Source organism: Harpia harpyja, chromosome Z (genome assembly GCF_026419915.1).
Source record: "Harpia harpyja isolate bHarHar1 chromosome Z, bHarHar1 primary haplotype, whole genome shotgun sequence".
Taxonomy (NCBI): domain Eukaryota; kingdom Metazoa; phylum Chordata; class Aves; order Accipitriformes; family Accipitridae; genus Harpia; species Harpia harpyja.
In genome coordinates this window covers 79495799-79515915 of record NC_068969.1, presented here as the reverse complement: position 1 = coordinate 79515915, position 20117 = coordinate 79495799, and the positions used below count along the sequence as shown (strand labels likewise).

General features: G+C 41.0%; 1 protein-coding gene and 1 non-coding gene across 2 annotated transcripts; both read right to left on the bottom strand.

The window, feature by feature from the left end:
* Window positions 1–200: 200 nt before the first annotated feature.
* On the bottom strand, window positions 201–19928 carry HAUS6 (HAUS augmin like complex subunit 6). Its single transcript, XM_052777395.1, has 16 exons — window positions 19348–19928; window positions 18502–18580; window positions 17355–17484; window positions 16631–16778; window positions 12528–12593; window positions 12357–12408; window positions 11977–12150; window positions 11166–11347; window positions 9869–9995; window positions 9173–9275; window positions 7237–7327; window positions 5744–5807; window positions 4896–5081; window positions 3869–4004; window positions 1689–2699; window positions 201–1020 (listed from the first exon to the last, which is right to left on the bottom strand). The coding sequence occupies exons 1-16, from the start codon at window positions 19599–19601 to the stop codon at window positions 968–970; spliced, it is 2856 nt and encodes a 951-aa protein (XP_052633355.1). The 5' UTR covers window positions 19602–19928; the 3' UTR covers window positions 201–967.
* LOC128137918 (small Cajal body-specific RNA 8) lies at window positions 5907–6036 on the bottom strand. The gene has a single exon (XR_008233905.1). It is a non-coding gene; the product is annotated as a small Cajal body-specific RNA 8 (non-coding RNA).
* Window positions 19929–20117: the final 189 nt, after the last annotated feature.

Here is a 20117-nt window from a genome sequence, read left to right as displayed (position 1 = left end):
CTAAACAGACTGTTAAGAAGCACTTCCCTCTTAGCTGTTTAACATGTTAGCAGCCACATTCCAGTTTCCACAACCAGCCACATAAAAGACTTTCCCTAAAGCTTGTCAAATTCTGCTTTATAAGGAAGATGTCAAATACAGGTGGAGATTCTTCTTAAAACCTATTTGCAACTGTTCGGGAAGAAAGAAGGAGAAAGACGTACCAGAACAGAGGAACAACTTTATTTAGCAATGCTTCAAAACTCTGTAAACACATCAGGTTAGGGGTCAGTACTTTTACAGTGAGACGTTCATCTGCTGTAACCTCAACTTTCACATTCCCACCCCATCAGTTACTTACATCACAACGCCAGAAACGTGTATCAACTATTTGAAAATAAAGTGGTATTAACACTACCACAAGTCATAAATTTTTACAACTTTAGGCATATTACTGCACAAATGTTTTACACTAAAAAAATACACACTTCAGTGGAAGTCTACAAAAAGAGAGCAGCCTCTATCAACAGGTAGAACTGATGGCAATATCAACCAGAATTCTCAATGAGAGAGAAGAATCCAATGAACGTAGAGCACCGAGTAAAATTTGGGGGCGGGGGGAGGCAGGGAATTAGGAGCAAGATAGAGACACCAATGATTTCACTATTTCTCATTTGAGACTGTTTTTCCAACATCTGCTATTTTTAAATCATCTACTCAACATCTATTTTAAAAAATATGCTTAAAAACAAATATATAGTTCTGTACATAAATAATGGGCTGTACATAGAACGCCACTATGGATGACATGAAATTGGAAGAACCGGAGCAGGCAACTGACACTCTTAAACAAGGAGACTGGAATACAGTCTCCACAAAAAATAGAAAGGAGTGCAACTTCTCCATCTAGGCAGTGCCTGGAGAAGATGTTACATGCCCAAGTGAACTGCAATTGCGTTGCTATGGTTATGCTTCTGCTGCACAAATTCTATCCTGACGATGGTTCCTCTGTGCCCGACTTCTCATTCGACCCCTCTTTCTCTGGAAGAAAAAGTGTATTAGTCAGCACTCTATAATATTCAATTAATTGACAGAACTACTGCTCCAAAAGTGTTTGGCATGTATTAAAAAAAACATATACAAAATGGTACTTCCAATTTTGGTAAGTGTTCCAAGTAAGGTCTTGGAATCATCTGCTATCAGTACAGCCACAATTTTAAGCAAAAGCTAAACTGCAGCAAGCCTTCGCACAAAGTGTAAATCTCACTACTCCTTGAGAATAGCTTGTTGCGTTAAATTCCTAGTACTCCATTAAATACCCTCTGTTTTGGTGAAAGTCTTCTGTATAACCGTTACCGCCTCATTTTTATTAATGCATTTCAAACTAGCTTTGTGAATTCTCAAAATTCAACTTCAGATTACTCCATTGCTAATGCACCTTAAGGCTTTGTTTTTTTCTTTAGTAGCTGCAGATTACCTCAAAAAGTCAGATGAGCACCTTTCCTCCTACTTGCAAGATCTTAATACAACAAAAGGAAGCATGTTTCCTTCGCTTTTATGTCTCATCTTCCATAAGGAATAAGCATGCAAATAATCCGTATCCCTACACTTCAACAGCAGGGTTCAGCTACTCGGAGCAGGTTATTCATAGTAGTATACCCAGTGGCAGAATGGACAAAAGCTTGTTGCTACAGTACATGGACACTTACGTTTCAATTTTTGCATTAGGTCTAATGGGATTTCATGTATCCTTGATGCCATCTCCTGCAGATGTTGACACGATGCCAGCAACAGGGAGTATTTTCTTTCAAGAGACCTTGGCGATGACGTCTTGGTAAATTCTTCATCCAGCCTGAAGAGTTCTAGAGGACTGCACAATCCATCTCTTCCTCTTTTTTCTGGTGCAAGACTTCGGTCTGATCTACCACTTACAGTTTCATCTCCATTATGTGTTTGATGCAGCTCCTCTTCACTTCCAGGGACAGTCTTTTTCAGCTCTTTATGCGTGTTTAAAAGGGACTGTAGATCTAGCTTTGATTTTTGAATATCCTCCTTATTTTCTGAACCACCTGTTACATATGTGCTGTCTAGTACATCAAAATCAGACTCTGAGCTTACAGATTTGTCGGGATCGGGGAGATCAAGAAATTTTGGCAGTGTCTCATCCAATATCCCCACGTAGCCAGTTTCAGAACTGATAGAACTTAAGAATGGAAATAAATTTGAGTGAAGCATCCCATCCACTAAGGAACCCTGAAAGTGGTCTGAAGGCAGAACATTTGTTACATTATTGTTTTCTGAACAAGTATCTGGAGCATTCATGCTCTTATTTACATATTGAAAAGTCTCTTCTTCTGGATCTTCTACAGCACTTTTGTTCAAAACAATACATTTTAATTCCTGTGCTTCAGTTCTCTCGCTCTCTTGCTTTCCAGATGTTTCCAAAACTGGAGATTCAATGATATGACTTATGCTTATCTGCTCTTGAGGTCTAAATTCTGTAGAACTTACTTGGGAGTTCCTGTCTGACAAGGGAGGATCACAGTCGGGTACAGGAGATGCAAGGATGGAGCACATGAATCTAGAGTCTGCCGGCTTCTGCATTATAGGTCTAGCATCCATTGGAGCTTCTTCTAGCATTACTTCAGTTGGGGCCAGCTCTGTGTCTGATGAGCCCTCAGTCTGAACAGCTTTTGGCCGTGAGCTTGAAATTTCAGTAGCTAAATGGAACAAACCACGGTAAAATTTTAGTACTTTCATACTCTCAGTCAATCTGTTCTTCTTCTGTCCCTTCAGTAACAGAAGTGTCATGATTTAACCCCAGCCAGCAACTAAGCACCATGTAGCTGCTCACTCACTTCTCCTCCCCGCCACTGCAGTGGGATGGGGGAGAGAATTGGGGAAAAGAAAAGTAAAACTTGTGGGTTGAGATAAGAACAGTTTAATAGGACAGAAAGGAAGACAATGACAAAGTGACAATGACAAAGTGACAATGACAAAGTGACAATGACAAAGTGACAATGACAAAGTGACAATGACAAAGTGACAATGACAAAGTGACAATGACAAAGTGACAATGACAAAGTGACAATGACAAAGTGACAATGACAAAGTGACAATGACAAAGTGACAATGACAAAGTGACAATGACAAAGTGACAATGACAAAGTGACAATGACAAAGTGACAATGACAAAGTGACAATGACAAAGTGACAATGACAAAGTGACAATAATAATAGAATTGGAATATACAACACAAGTGATGCACAGTGCAGTTGCTCACGACTGGCTGACCAATGCCCAGTCAGTTCCCAAGCAGCGATCCACCCCCGTCATCTCTCCCTACTTTATATACTGGGCGTGACATCACATGTTATGGACTATCCTTTTGGCCAGTTTGGGTCAGCTGTCCTGGCTGTGTCCCCTGCCAACTTCTTGTGCTCCTCCAGCCTTCTTGCTGGCTAGGCATGAGAAGCTAAAAAATCCTGAACTTAGTATAATTATTCTCATACTGAAGCCAAAACATAACACTACACCAGCTACTGTTAAGAAAATTAACTCTATCCCAGCCAAAACCAGGAAAACAAGCAATTCAAGAAGGAAGATGTATAGCTGCTTCATATTGTTTACGCTTAGTTTTTTTCCTCAACACAAAGGGGATTCTACACAGGAAAAAAAAAAAATGTTTAATCAAATTCACAGTATTCACATTGTGTTAGGCCTACATCTTATTGGCCTACTATGCTGTATTACAGAGTGAGCCATTACGGTAACTTGCAGCTGCACTGAAATAATTATCTTTTTCTTCCTGTGTGACATGTGCAAGGTCAATGAACTAATCGCATTTCTCATCAATGAGTATTATAAAAACAAGCGGTTTAGACTTACACAGATTTTCTGGAGTTCGGGGAATTTCTTTCCTTACTAAAAACGGGTTAAAAGACAACGAGCTTATGAGATCTTCTAATGCCATGCCTTTTCCTTCACCACTCTGAGGCAACTCAGATACCACTGTCTTTGCAACCTGTAGGATGTTAGAGAAGGGCAAATCCTGAGAAAGCAAGGTTATAACCCCTTTATTTCTGTCACTTACAGCTCAAAATAAATCCCATTCTCCAAACGATCAGAAGAGTTTGGAATCTCCTGACTACTCTTCTGCCATTTACTACATAGGCTCACAATGACCACAGTGTCCTACAAACACAAAATGAAGATAGGGGACTGAAATCAGAATTCAGTTCTAAGTTCCCTCATCATCTAGGAATCCATCTTTAAAATAAGAAAATGTGCTCAGATAAATAAAATATATTTAAGACACTAGTCAAGAACTGCATAAGCATGAAGACTAGAGCTATATTTACACAAGTAAAACAGTTTAGCAGATAAAAAGTAACTGTACCATTTCAGTGAAAGATGCAACCTACTTTCCAAATCAAGCTGTGGCACATTTTACAGTGACTCTTGTGAAGGAATTTCTCAGTTAAATCTTAAATAAAATACCCAGAAGAGGAAATACTTAAACTCCTGCTTAAAATTCTCAAGCCCCTCTTAAATATTTAACCTGCATAACTTCAGAAACAAAAAGCACTACTGACTTCTTCATATATGCAGTGGCTCATAGATTAAGGTATGAGAGGTGACAAAAATCATACCATGATTCTACTGAAAGTGCCATTCACTTCACCATCATTTTTAAGTATGACAGCTGCACAAGCCCCATACTTTCAGGGTGTACTTACTTGGGCAGTCACCCCTAAAACTCAGTGACACCGATTACTATCCAGCAGAAAAAAGTAACTTTTCACATATGCAGCTTACAAGAGGCATTTAATGATATAATGAGTAATTTGTTCTCTGAACTTAATGACCATTTATTTAAAAACAAACAAAAAAATTAAAAATATTTTTTCCTAACCTCTTCTGCCAGTTCATCTCTGGCTTTCTGAAGAGGGTCTTCTTTTTTAACAGGAGACTCTGTCAGGAGAACACAATCACCTGCACTCTCCAACACTTCTGAAATGGCGGACTCATCCTTTCCATTTTTTAAGATATTTGGAGGCTCAGGCTTTTCTTCCCCCTTGCACGTTTCACTATGCAAGTTCTAGAAGAATACAAAGGAATTATTAGAAGTTTTAAACTCAAGTGTCAAAAAATTAGCATGAAGAAACTGCTGTACCAGTTCTGAACAGCAATGGCCTTAGCGTTTAGTCAATAAAAATATTTCAGTCTCAAATTCTAAACACAAAATATTTTTACAATCATATTTAAAGCAGGACACAAGTAGTGGCTAGGATAGAGTGTTGCATAGAACACAGGTGACTCATCTACAACTACCTTGAACGCACTACAGTGAACAATTGTGCAATGGCCAACTGTACATCCAAGTTGCTTTTAGGCCACATTATAACCCTTAAGTTCAAACACAACTTAAAGAAACATCAAAGTCTGACCACTGCTCACACCAAAAAAGACTGTTTCAGCAAGCAGGGTATCAGTGACACACTGTTGTACTCGAAGTCAGGTGCAAGTGCACCTACTTCCTAGTGTCCTTGCCTAAAACTTAATGAAGTCCCTGACAGATAGCTTTTACAGTTTTACAGGACTGACTCAGATTTGTAAAAATACCACTTTAAAAAATTAAACCAACAACAAAAAATCACACACCCCCCCACCCCAAATATTAAGTCTAGCTTTCAATCAATGTAAAAAGCAAATATCCCAAGTTTAACTTATTTGACAGGCAGGAAATTACTGAAGAATAACCTTTTCAATTAACACGTCTCTGTTTTCAGACGCTTTTGACAACTCCAAAGGCACTGAAGAGATCCTTGGGGCAGTGGTGGAGATGAAGGGGTATAAAAAAAAAAAAAAAATTTAGAGACAAATAAAACAAGTGGCATGCAAACCTTAGTAGCAAGCCATTACATATTGTGTGCCCCGTATCTGTCCGTTACGATTTCCCTCAATTCGTCCCGGTCATCAGAAGGCAATTTTACTATAGGGAGAACCTGTGACAACTAGAGGAGATGTAGCCCTAGTTGTGTATCAGCCTCCCAAAATTAATAAATTACAAAACTTTTCTCTTGATTATCAAATAGAAAAAGAAGAGATTTTGAGACACATTTTGTAAACAAGTCTTCTGTATTCTGCAATCAAAGATAACTGGAAAGTCTCCTGTGGACTTGATAATGTTCTTTTCCCTAGATATTCTTCCTCTGAACAGCCTCTGGCATCCACAGGCCTTTTCCTGTATGAACTTACTGATATTTAACAATCACCTGGCTACCAAAAGCTTCAGTCTTATCACTTCTGACGAGTGTAGTGCTAATTGCATAGCTCTCTAAAGTGTAAGGTACAGTCCATGCTTCTTAGGGAGAACACGCCTTAAAACGTTAGTATTTGCTGTTATCTGTCTTCAGAATCAGAAGCAGACAAAAATCAAAGCTGCATGAAGTCACTGAGAGAAATCCAAGCTCTAATTGTCAACTGCTTGGACAACCTTTGAGACTTGCATGCAACTACATCTACTGACGTCTAAGTATAGGGCAGCCTTCCTTTGTGAATTCCCTTTCTCTCCTAGTAGGCAACTTTCAAGTATCTGTAGGAGTCCTATTATGAAATACAGTGTTATTCAAAAGTTCATGAAGCCTTCCTGAACTAAGTAAATGACAAACAGGCCAAAACTTTTTGGAATACCATTGTTTTGTGTTCTATCCTTTGCTGGAACTGCAGTTAGAGAAGTTACAGAACAAAGTGATTTCAGAAGATTCAGGAGAAAAGCCTTGTCAGGAAGGTTTAGCTAGCACAGTAATTCTGCTTGGGAGTCAGGGGTTTTTGTTTTGGTTCAGTTTTAGTTGTTGGGGTTTTTTTAAACACAAAAGAAGGGCTCCTGTGAACGTCTGTTCTTTTATTCTCAGGCTATACTGAACATACATGCCCATCTCAACCCAGAATTCTCCGTTTTCTCCACCCACCTCTTAAAGCTTGAAATAACATAGTTAAAAAGCGAGATAAAAACCTTGCAGCTTGGCTGCTGCACATCCTATTCAGCAGCAACCAGCTGATCTATCAGTCACCAGCTAGAGAAAGTGGCAGTTACTTTAGGACTATCTTACTCAATCAGGTGGGTGTGACATGTAAGCAGTGGGCTACTGAAATATTCCACTAAGGATCAAGAGATGCAATATATTCAACTCCAATAAGTAAATTTCTATCTTTTCCACTGCTTTTTTATCAATTTCTCATTAACATCATACCATCCTGGTGGTGGTTCTGACTCATCCGTCATAGCTTCCAATGCCTCAGCATCTTCCTGGTAAGGTACTTCATGAATAGAGTAAAAAACATCTAGAAAAGCAAGTCAAGGGTTTTATTATTGCTTCCTGGTTTTTTGCTTCAGCTTCCCAGGTGACACAAGATTCAGACCACTTCTGTAGACTATTCAGGGGATGGACTTTATGAACACTTGAAGAAAAGTAAATTAATACATAAGCAGGACAGTGGAATCAATCCTTTTGCTCAGGTACCACCTGCAGCCACAGATGCCACTAGCAGCCAGCACCTATTTGTGTTGTTCCTGAACACGTTTGAGAGGCATGATGCTGCCTGCTGCCCTGCACATATCAATCATACGTTCCACCTTCGTCCAAACTGCAATCCCAGCCACTTGTCATCATTATCCCCTTCTCTCCACACACACATCAACTGCGTGGCACATCAGTTCCACAAAGCAAAATCCCACCCACATTTTCCCCACCATCTCCACCTGCATTTATCAATAAATCTCTCTGTGGACATACTCATCCCTCTGATCAACACTGTGTCAGTCCAAACAAGGCAAGGCACACTATAAGGAAATGTTTTGCACATTATCAGAGGTCTGCATACCTCAGCTCAGGACTATCCAGAACAAAAAAATACCAATTTTGGTACATCATTCGGATAAACAGCCAAAGTCTAACATCAGTAGTTCTCTACTAACCCTAAATTTCAGCTTCCGCAGCACAAATGGCACTTCCTTTTGTATTCAACGCAACACCACCTCCAAAACCCAAGCTCACTTCAAGAAGTTCAGTGACATTAACTTATTTTTTAAAGCTTACCATGTTAACAGGCAGAAAGTTATTTTTCTTAGCGGCTGGATTTGCAGATCAAGTATCTTAACCACAGAGCAGAGAGAGTGCCACAGACACCAGTTTGTCTCAAGCTTTCTAGTATTACCAGAAGCTCAGAGCATTATTGCACAGTGCTTCAATCTTTGAAATTTTTAAGGCAAATGACCTTCCATTTGCAATTCTGTAGCCTTTCCTTTACGGCTTCTAGACTTAAACCCACATTCCCTCAGACTGCTAGAGCAGTGCTTTCACCTTTGTAACCGAAAGGATCTTCTCCCTGTTGCTTTGCACCTTGAAGGTCCTACACACTTCTGCTATGTCTTTCTTCCTAAAAGGGACTGCAAATGACATATGATTCAAGCTGCCTTCCCCCTCCTTTTCCACCCTTGCTTTGTAGCTTCTAATTTATAACTCTATATGAGGGACAGTCAACATCTGGCCAACAAGCACTACCCAGTAAAATACAATCAGCTCACCAGCCGATCAGCATGTGCAACATACACGTCTGATCAAAGTGACCTCTGATCAGCCCTGTTAAGCTAGTGACTGAAAGCAATCAACACAGAGATCAAGTAAGGTCCTGATCAAATAGCACAGTTACTGTGGAATAAGTATTTCAGAATGCACCAGGGAAAGATGTTTACCTGGGAGGACACGTTCAATTTCTTTTCCCAGCTGGCCAATGGGAAAAGTTTTACCTTCTTTCTCTCCTTTGTATTACACCTCCAACCTGAAGCAACTTTTACTGTTAGAGTGAATGTATTCTCTACAACCCATGAGTGAACCTTTGTACACAGAAATCTGTCTCAACATGCTTTGTGCAACAACAACAAAATACCAAACAGCTCCAGCATTGGGTTTTTTGCCATATCAAAAGCTTCAGAGAATCTTTGAGATACCACAAGGTTGAAAAATGTAAGGCAATTGTGGCAAGGGGTCACACAGAACCAGATTATCAGAGACCATCAAAGATACTTGCAAACTCAAGCAGGGAGTCTTTTCGACTCCAAGTAACTTTTAACAATTGGGGGGGGGGGGAAGGCAGGGGAAGGGAAAGAAGCTTCTCCTGTTCACCGACCTGAAAGTGATACTAGATGTTGACAAGGGACGCTATCCTCATCATCTTCTTCTGCAACATTAAAAGAATGGGGTGACAAAGCCCCTAACAAATCCTGAAGTTCCTTTCAAAAGAAAACGAACAGTTACAGAAGCAGGCTGAAAAAAATCTGCATATCAACAGCAATTAACAGACAATTATTTACAACAGCTGTTCTGCAAACCAGCTGTCAGACTCAACACAAAACTTTTCCTCTCTCTGCTGGGTAGCTAGGCAAGGGTATAACCTCAGATCCCTGTACCAACGTGAGTGTCAGAATGGAAATGACTGTTCATTCATCAAGCAGATCACTCTAAAAGGGAAAAACAGAACTTGGCAGATGTTCAGACTGACGGCACACGTGAGCTCAATTTCCACAAGGGGACGGACATGGACAAAACCAAAGCCAATCAGCTCGCTCTTATGCTGATTTACTGTCTTGACAAGATGGTTCCATCCCCCATCTCAAATGAAGACACCAGCTGTCATTAAGTCACACATATCTTCTTTAAGACAGACTACTTCATAAAGCAATTTCTGCTATACTGTGCTATCTGATTCCCTAACCTTACATACAAAGCTTAAGTGTTGCAATAGAACACACCAGCGTAGGTGTACATCCTCTCTCACCTTCACCCTTTCTCTTTCCCAGAATCAGATAAATTGAACACTACTTACTGGATCCTTAGCCAAGACTAAATTAAAAGGACACAGGCCAAGAAAGCTTTTCCACTTCTCTTCCCAGCCTTCCTGTTCTTTAGAAATCGGTCCACTCGCTGACATACAACGCTGTTGCTTTTTTAGCCTGTAACATAAGAGCACGGAAAACAAACACAACACATCTGTTGGTGGAGACAGTTCCGCATAAAGATGGAGAGTATTATGTGTTCCCCTCATCTTGCAAAATCTTTGATATGTATCAACTTAATCATGCACTTGCGCATGCACCGAGAACTAACTGAAACAACCTAAAAAGCAGCTGCTAGGTAGTCTTCACGTTTCTTACACTAGAATTGGAGGAACTATACTAAAATACATAACACACAATGAGATACAGACTTAAACTTTCCCTAAGCCAGTTGCAGATAATGTTTTAAAATCCCAGAACTGATGAACATAACAAGAAAAAAAAAAAAAAATCAGATCAGCTAGCAAACAAGGTCCCCACGAACAAAGCCTGAAGTGTTAACGAAGCAAGGGCGTCGTGGTTTAACCCCCACCAGCAACTAAGCACCACACAGCCACTCACTCACTTTCCCCCCCACACCCAGTGGGATGGGGGAGAAAATCAGGAAAAGAAGTAAAACTCACGGGTTGAGACAAGAACGGTTTAATAGAACAGAAAAGAAGAAACTAATAAAATGACAACAGCAATAATAAAAGGATTGGAATATACAAACAATGCACAGTGCAATTGCTTACCACCTGCTGACTGATGCCGCCCAGTTAGTCCCCGAGTGGCGATTCCGCCCACCCCCCCCAGTTTATACACTAGATGTGACATCACATGGTATGGAATACCCCATTGGCCAGTTTGGGTCAGCTGTCCTGCCTGTGTCCCCTCCCAACTTCTTGTGCCCCTCCAGCTTTCTCGCTGGCTGAGCATGAGAAGCTGAAAAATCCTTGACTTAGTCTAAACATTACTTAGCAACAACTGAAAACATCAGTGTGTTATCAGCATTCTTCTCATACCTAGCTCAAAAACATAGCACTCTACCAGCTACCAGGAAGACAATTACCTCTATCCCAGCTGAAACCAGGACAAAGGGCAAAAAGCTGAAGTTACCTAGAGAAGAATCTCAGTTAAAAGCTATATAGACAATCGAGACAAATGTGAATTTCCCAGAGGCAAAGGAAAGATTGAACCAACATGTTCTCACTATAAATTATATTATTTTAGAAAAGACTTCAAGGCAGGAAGACATGATCCTTAGACTGAAGAACAGGGAACCAGAGAAAATTTCCAGACAATTACCTCATTGCTGCCAAATGCTGTAGTACTTCATCGCTGAGCACACTCCTATCATCAATGACCTGAAGTTGTTTTAAACCACATTGACAATGTTCATCTCTCAATGTCCTCAGGGCTTCATTTAATAACTGAATGACTGTTAAGAAATTCAGTTTTTCAGCTTCATACACGCTTCCCGTACAAAACTTGAAGTATAGCAAGCAAGAAAAAAAGAATTAGTGAACAGCATCAATATCAGAAAGTTTTGTCTTCCATAGTCAGAGCAAGGATACAAAGTTCCACTTTGTATTTTGATTTAGTTCCCGATTGTTTCATTTTTCAAAAAAAAAATGCTCTCTAGATTTAAGCCTCAGGTTTGTTTTCTAGAATCAGCTGCTTGAAAACAGCCTATAAAGCAACACAAACTAAGAAAACTTCAACTAATGAGGTATTCTGTTGAACCACTGCCCCAAAAGATGCGGCAGGCCTGAACAGCACCATATACTACACACTGGAAACAAAAGCCCATTAGTTAAAGCAAGAGTTAAACTGGTCAACGTAGTTTTAAATGTCCAAACAACAAAAAAATCAGGCACTAATCAGGCAGACTTACAAATGCAGTTATCGAACTTAAAAATGGTTGAAACATAACCAATACAAAACAGCAGCACAATCACAACAAACTTTCACATACAAATTAGACATGTTTTCTCTATCCTTGAGCAACCACCTCCTATCATCCGTGAAGTATGATTTTTTTAAAGGTATCTAATTACAACCCTGGGGACTGAAAAAAACAAACCAGAGTTTAGCAAGAGGGACAAAAATTACTTACTTGCTGTATGTCACTTTCAACTCTGTGAGCCAACAGCTGTGGAACACTGAAAGCAACATTAGTTCCATCTAAAACACACTGACCAGCACAATCTTCAAGTACAGAATCCACAGCTTCCTTTTCCTTTTTCAGAGATGTAAGCATTTCCATTATAAGTGTCCACATACTGCAGACCTTAACAGGCAAGACAGACAAAAATGCTACGTTAAAATGTTTGCCATAATATCTATAATGACGGAGTATCAAAACAGCGTAAAGGCAGATGAAGGGACCTGCATAATCGCAGGCAGGCAAGTGGTAATAACAGTATCTGAGAGTAAGTGTTACAGAAATGTAAGAAGAAATACAGTACGCTGCCACAGCAGAAAAAAAATGCTCACCTTTTGAATTCTCTCAGTTCTGTCATTTTTAGTTCGGTCATTTTGTTTCATCCTATATGCACATGCAAAACAAAAGTTCAGGTGGACTACAGTGAAATTATAGTTCGTATTTCATAAAACTGAGTAAGAAATCAATTTTATATATGTTTAGTTACAAGGAGAAACACTTACTTCTGAGACAGTGTCTGCAGGACTGCATATTCAGACTTCATCTCTTCTATTTCTTTCATTAAAAGCCTAGCAAAACAGTTAACAGCACAGATTTTTTTAAAATCCAAGTTTCTACTCTGCTGTTCTCAGAATTCCTTGCAATGACTAACCAATCACGCTCACTCTTTCCAAATCGGCATACTGAGGCAGTTTTGGAACAATGCAATAAAAACGTATCCTTGACTTCCTCGCCATGACTTTGTGCAGAAAGACAAGCCAGGAAAGCCACCAAGATATTTGTAAATTAAGCAATTAAGATTGTCGCTTATTCTACTGCAAGGGAACAGCTTTTATTAGACCCAAGAACAATAATGAAGTTACTAGAAATGCACCTATCAATATACACCACCAAATATATTCAGCAATTGTACAGTCACCAAATCCTTCAGTTTCAAAAAAATACAGAACAGAATACTGGACTACAAACAGCTGGACCACTGAAGTCCTTTTCCCAAAGCCAAAGTGCTTTTATTAAATTTTTAAGGATGTAAAAACACAGAGGCCTGATTTTCAGAAACACCAGGTGCCTGAATCTTGTTGAATGCATTGATCTTCTGATGCCTTGTTGAGAATAAAAAAACTAGAGAATTACATTTTTGAAGAGTACCACTCACAAGGTAAGTAAGAGCACTAACACTTCCCAAGCGGAGTGAGAGGGGATGCAGAATTATAGAAATCAGAGAAGCTTAGGAGATTTTGACCTCTGGAAATTATACTGTTGAGTGTTCCATTGAAAGCAGAGCCTTCAATTATATTACTCATGGCCCTGTCAAGCCAAGTCTTGAATGTTTCTAGCAAGGGAGATTCCACCACTTTCCTGGGCAACCTATTCCAGTGTTTAATTGTTCTCACATGAGATTTTTTATTTTTTTTAAATCCAGATGGAGTTTTCCTTTGGGCCTGTTGCCTCTTGTCCTGTCACCATACATCCTTGTGAAGAGTGTACCTCCATCTTCTCTACAACTACTTTTGAGATATTGGAAGACTGTGATTAAACCCCCTGAGCTTTGTCTTCCTCAGGCTAAACAAACCCAATTTCTACATCTTTTACTCGTATGTGTCAAGTTCTCCCATCTTCTAACCATTATGGTCCTCTGCTACAATCTCTCCTATCTTTCAATCTCTCTCCTCAACTGGGGGGACCAAAACTGAACACAGTATCCCAGGTGTGGCCTTAGAATTGCCAGGTAGAGTGAAATACATCTTGATCTGCTGGTTGTGCTCCTTTTCATGCAGCCTAGGAGGCTGTTGGTCTTCTTGGCTACCAGGGCACACTGATGACTCGTGCTCAGCCTGTGGCCCAACACTACTCTCACCTCTAGTTCTTCTTAGCAGAGCTGCTTCCCAGCCAATCATCCACAAGCCTGTGCTGCTGTTGGGGATTATTCCTCCCCAGGCGTAGGACTTCACACGGATCTTTGTTAAACCTCACATAATTCTTGCTGGGCAAGTCTCCAAACCCAGCAAGGTCTCCTCATTCTGTGCAATAGCTCTTCATCCCAGTATATCTACCTCTCCTTACAGTTTGGCATCATCTGCAAGTTTGGTTCATTTGCATTCAATACTGTCATCCATATCCCTTATGAAGACAAGAAATAGTTTAAGACACCGTATCAACCCCAGAAGAATTCCATTCATGATCACCTACCAGTTAAGACTTTGAGGCACTACCACACTTTGGGCGCACCCCTTTAGCTATCCTTCTACCTTTCCAAAGGTGACACAGCAATTCTGTTAAGTATCTCTGCACCCTTGGATGCATTCCATCAGGTAGCAAAGGTTTGTCTATGTCCAGTTTATACACATGAACCACCACTCTACCCTCTTCTGCTATCAGTAGTTTGTTGCTTCCTTCATCATTGCTTCTTGGCAGAGACTGGGCTACTGACCTTACCCTTGAAGACGGAGGCAAAGAAGGCACTGGGTGTTTCAGCCTGTGACACTTGTAACTTAACTTACCATTTCATTCAGAAGCAGACCTAAATCCTCCATGTACTTCCACTTCTAACAACATACCTATGGAAGCCTTTTCTCAGGCTCTTACCACACTCTTGGAGCTTTAGCTGAACTTTGGCCTTCATAACTACATCACTGCACACCTGAGAAATATTTCTGTACTTATGTCTGGGAGTCAGTCCCCTCTTCCATATTCCATATGCTGCTGCTTTGGTTTCTGAGCTCTATCACTAGCTTACTGTTTTAACCAGGTTGGTTTCTTGTTATGCCTGTTTCTTTTCCCACTTAAGGGGAAGGACCATGCTTGAGCTTCAGCAAGGATCTCTGAAAATATCCTAGCACTCCTGAGCCCTTCTGCTTTCCACAAGATACCTCCTGGCAGTTCCCTGGGCAAGTGGAAATCTGCCCTTTTAAGTCCAGTGTCACTACTCTTCCACTTGTCTTCCTCATGTTCCTTAGGATCTTAAGTTCCACAGTCTTGGCTGCAGTGACCATAAGGCTCCTGTCGGCAGTTACATCTCCAGAAAAGGTTCTCTTACTTGTAAGCAGCAAGTTCAAAAGAGTGCCACTCCTACTCAGCCCACCCAGCGATTGCATTACAAAATCATCCTCAGTGCACTGTAGTTCCCCGGATTGCTAATGTACCACCATGCTGCTTTCCCAGCAAATACCAGGGTAAGCTAAAATCCTGTGTAAGAATCAAGGCCTGCAGGTCAGAGGTGCGTTTGATTGGTCTGAAGAAGGCCTCATATACCTTCCCTTGTATAGAGGGAGAGGTGTAGAGCAGACATCCACCATGAGGTCTCCCTTGATGCTAAACCCTCTGATCTTGATCCAAAGGCATGAAACACATCGGTCCTCTCAGGCAGAGCTATGCTACATGCACCGAAACCACTCTTTTACCTACAGTGCAATCCCCCTCCTTTTCTGCCATTTACTGAACAGCTTGCAACTGTCCATGACAGTGATCCAGTCACGTAAACTATCCCTCCCCAATTCTGTAAATTCCACTAATACATAACTCTGTGCCTGCACAGAAAGTTCCAGTTACTCTTGTTTCTCAAACGGGGAATGTCTTCCATATACAAGAATAAAGAATAGCGTAATTCTGGTGAAGTAATTAAGGATTATGTTGTCCTAGTTTCAGCTGGGATAGAGGTAACTGTCTTCCTAGTAGCTGGTACAGTGCTATGTTTTGAGTTCAGTATGTGAAGAATGTTGATAACACTGATGTTTTCAGTTGTTGCTAAGTAGTGTTTAGACTAAAGTCAAGGATTTTTCAGCTTCTCATGCCCAGCCAGCCAGAAAGCTGGAGGGGCACAAGAAGTTGGCCCAGGACAGAGCCAGGGCACCTGACCCAAACTGGCCAACGGGGTATTCCATACCATGTGACGTCCCATCTAGTATAGGAACTGGGAAGTGGGGGCGGGGAATCGCTGCGCGGGGACTGGCTGGGTGTCGGTCGGCGGGTGGTGAGCAATTGCACTGCGCATCATTTGTACATTCCAATCCTTTCATTATTACTGTTGTCATTTTATTAGTGTTATCATTATCATTATTAGTTTCTTCTTTTCTGTTCTATTAAACCGTTCTTATCTCAACCCACGGGTTTTGCTTCTTTTCCCGATTTTCTCCCCCGTCCCGCTGGGTGGGGGGGAGTGAGTGAGCGGCTGCGTGGTGTTTAGTTGCTGGCTGGGGTTAAACCACAACATGTAAAGAAAGTGTGTCCCACGGTAATTAACCAAAGACCAAATGTTTCATCCTGAGACAGTTATATTCTAAGATACGGCCCTTCAAACGTTAAGAAATCACAGTGCTGTACATGCAGAACTCTCTGATCATTTTTAATGCCCAAGCAACCTTATCTTCCAAACTATAGCATCTCCTAACTGAAGAACTCATTTCTCTAGACTGCTATGCTTCACAGAAGACCCAACAAACAGTATAACTTTCAATTAAAGGAGGTAAAGGGGGAAAAAATGGGGAGAAGCTCAACAGAACTCATGATGTAAAGCAGATGCAGCCTCCTCAAATCCTTTTAATAACACAGACACACACAAAAGCCAGCTTTTATGGAAAGACTCCAGTTCTTTAAAAGCATTACTTACTGTGCTTTTTTCTCATATTCTTGAATAACAAAAGCTTCCTTTTGAAAAATTTGCAGAAGTTTATTGTATGCAACTCTACACCTTGCATCTGCCAGGTACACATCCTTAGGTCTCAACTTCACAGCTTCAGCAAAAGGTATACCAGTGCCTAAATGGAAGTTAATGTTTGGATTACATCATTCGCTTTTAGCAAATAAGCAGCTTCCTAATCTACATAGTTTGAATTGAAAGAATCACAAATCACAATGCCCATTTTACCCGGGCTGAAACAGACTATGCAGTGTGCTGTCTTTTTTTGCCAGTTCTTTCTGTTGTATATTTTCATTCCCTCACTCTCGCTCCCTTTCCCTACTCTTTAAGTCACCAGAACAATACAAGATGCCTAGAATAGACAGTTCTGATCCTTCAGAATTCCTCAAGTTGTGAGAAAGAATATAGTATAGCGGTCCAATACTTGTGGACCAAACCATTGCTTGTGTGGGTAATGGTGTACAGCATTACACAAATGAACCTTGGAGCAAAACTCATAAAGCAATACAAAGCAAAACAATCTGTATTCTTCTATCAGCAACGGCTCTACGCAAAAGCACAGAACCCTGTGAAAGATTTTGAAGCGAGCAGCCAGCTCACAGATGCTTAAAGCTCTTGGCATATAATACAGACTTGACAGATTCACTGTCAAGCACGACAAATGAAGCATTTTTATTGTTCCATTACAGCTTACCTACAGAGTTCCTTTTCAGGTCCTCAACCAGTACATGTCTTGCAAACCGATAAGCCAGGTGAATAAACTTAGGACCAGCAACAGTAAGTGAAGAAGGTGTAACTTGTGGAAGACAGCTTCGTTCTTCCTTCTAGAGAAGTTAAATTGGTTTTAAACACAAAACTAATCTAAGAAATAAAGCCGAAACAACAGCCATCAAACATTTAGCCGAGTACCAAAACACTGCAGCCTACTCGCTAGCAAGCCTGATGCAGAGCTAAACTACTTTGCCACCACAGTTGACAGCTACTCTAGTCAGCAGAAGAGACTAAAACTGTTTGAATGTTCCGCCCCACCATCCCTATTTCCGTACACGAAAGACAGTTTCAATGCAAAGACTGAAACCAGTGTTGGGTCAATGTTAGAGATCGCTGCCCTTCTCAGTCCTAACTGGTAATCCCTACCTTTGAAAAAACAGTCAAGTTGTCTTTCATAGTTTCTACTTAAGTCCTTAACCAGTGTACTCTGTCCTGCTTTTACCTTACTCAAAGATACTGCGTTGTTGGCTTTCACCTTGCCCATTACTACTAAAAAATAATAGCGTTCCAGTACATACAGACCTGATTTATAGAACTGTCATTAAAAGAAAGGCATCGTGAGAACTTAATAACCAATGACTGCTGAAGGAATTGACTTTGGTTTGTCTCTTCCGTCAGAAAGCTCACCTTAAACTTTAGTCCCTCTCTCCACACGTAAGGAAAAACTAATGTTAAAAAAGTTTTTCAAGCATCTGAAATCACTTTCACAATAATAAACACCTTCCCAGGCAACATAAGCAAACACCTCTCGAGTTGAAGAAAATTATTCTCACTCAGAGCTGAGGAACCCTCTAGACTTCTGTTTAAGCAAATACCATTACCCAGAAGAAAGCCTCAGCAGTTTTAAGACCTAAGATTAAGCTTCTGGCATTTAAATTTCACCATGCCACAATTTTTCCTCAAGCAAGTCTAAGATAAACTATATGAAATAAGACACAAGGTAAAACTGAATTTTTGGTAAATCAACCTTACTTAAAACTCTTGTTTAAAAGCACTACATATTCTCTCAAAAAAAGAGTGAGGCCACAGAAACCAGCAGAACATAGATTTCCACTCTTCATAATACTCACTGCAATCTCTTGTAGCCACATAAAGCACTGCCTCCCAAATTGATGGTCTGCAATCTTTCCTGATGGAACGTAACCGTGTCTTTCCGTTTAAAAAGGATGGGGGAAAAAGAAGAAAAAAAAAAAGAAAAAAGCAATTTCAAAACACGTTTGAATATTCCGTTACCTCATTAACCATTATAAGAACAAGACTAAGACAAAGATTTCTTAGTGATGCCTCCTGGAGGAGCCAGAAAATGAGGGGATATAGCCTAGACCAAGAATAGCTAAAAGTTTGTTAAATGACAAGGTTTTCTTGCCATAATAAGTTAATTACAGACCATTTCAGAGACACATTCGTCTGCAGCTCTTTTTAACTCAGGAGAAGGGAAGAAGAAGAAAAAAAAAAAAAGGGAGGTCAAAATGCTGACACTTTTCATGCCACTGGTCTTCCTCCAGCCATTTCTTTAATGTGTTAGCTAAAATAGCTCAGCTATATGAGGAAAAACATTAAAGAAGATGAGGTTCTTGCCACGTTGAAGATCCTGGCAGCAATTCATAACTGGGAAATGTTACTCGCTGTTTGGTCAGGGCAATGAATGGGAAAAGTAGATTACTTTGCAACCACGGAAGTTTTTACCAAACTTGTCAAGTGACAGATACTGTAAGAAACAACTTTAATTAAGGCAAGGTTTCTGACACATTACAGAGTTGTGACCAAAAGGAAACAAATTCTCTGACTGCATGTTCTTCTTCCACAGCATTCCCCAACAGGCCACTTCCCCCACCCCCCCTCCACCCCCTCAGCAACTGCATAAACAATACTCTTGATTATGTGCACAGCAGTAACCTCACAAGGCAAACACTTACCTGAAAATTTCTGCTGCGCGGGACCAGTCCAGCTTAGCAAACAAGAAGTAGGCAATGAGATGAAACATACTGCTCCTTGGGTTAAGAAGGGCGTTCCTAATACGCAGATAAACAGCTACATCAGAAGTAGTTAGGAAGCCGACTGACCTCTGCATTTTAACTGGACGCTTAAAATGACACAATACGACTTTATTGTAAAGCGTCACAAGCAATACCCTGAACGCCTTATTTTCTGCACGGTGAAAAACGCACATCCTCCAGCCTACCTGACGAAGCTGAAGTAATTTCGGTGAGAGCGTTTTCTCTCAAATAAGTTTTAAAACCAAGAGGTACGGAGCCAGTCAGCTCACTCTCTCCAGCTGACCGTCCGGGATATATCAGTCGGCGAGCAAGAGTTACTACTCTTTCTGGGCTTCATTTCTTCAGACACAGGCAACACCGGCCACTGCAGCAATTCGGGCATTTCCTCTGCGTCACGTATCGTCAAGGGCACCAGGCCCCCTCGGCGGCGGCGGTGACCCTCCTCTTGCGTCGTGCGCTCCTGGGTGAATCCCGCGCTGCACAAGGGCCCCCCTTCTTCCTCTTCCCGCCGCCCCCCCCCCCCCCCAGCTCTCCCCCGCACTTACCCTTGCAGTAACGCAACGTTCTCCTGAGACTTCGGGTCGAAGCCCAGGGCCAGCACGTACAGCCAGAAATGGTCGCTCTCCTGCCTGTCGTTCATAGTGCCAAGCAGCTGACGGAGCACCCGACGACGACACAAGGCGGACACC

Bases quoted from the DNA above. Each gene is read 5' to 3' on its own strand.
- HAUS6 (XM_052777395.1), bottom strand. From the start codon at position 19,601: ATGTGCGTTTTTCACCGTGCAGAAAATAAGGCGTTCAGGGTATTGCTT. The intron at 12,594-16,630 runs GTAAGTAATGCT...CTGTTTTGCTAG, and splicing joins GAATATGAGAAAAAAGCACA to GCTTTTAATGAAAGAAATAG. The intron at 5,808-7,236 runs GTATGATGTTAA...CACTGCCCCAAG, and splicing joins TCAGAACCACCACCAGGATG to GATCTCTTCAGTGCCTTTGG.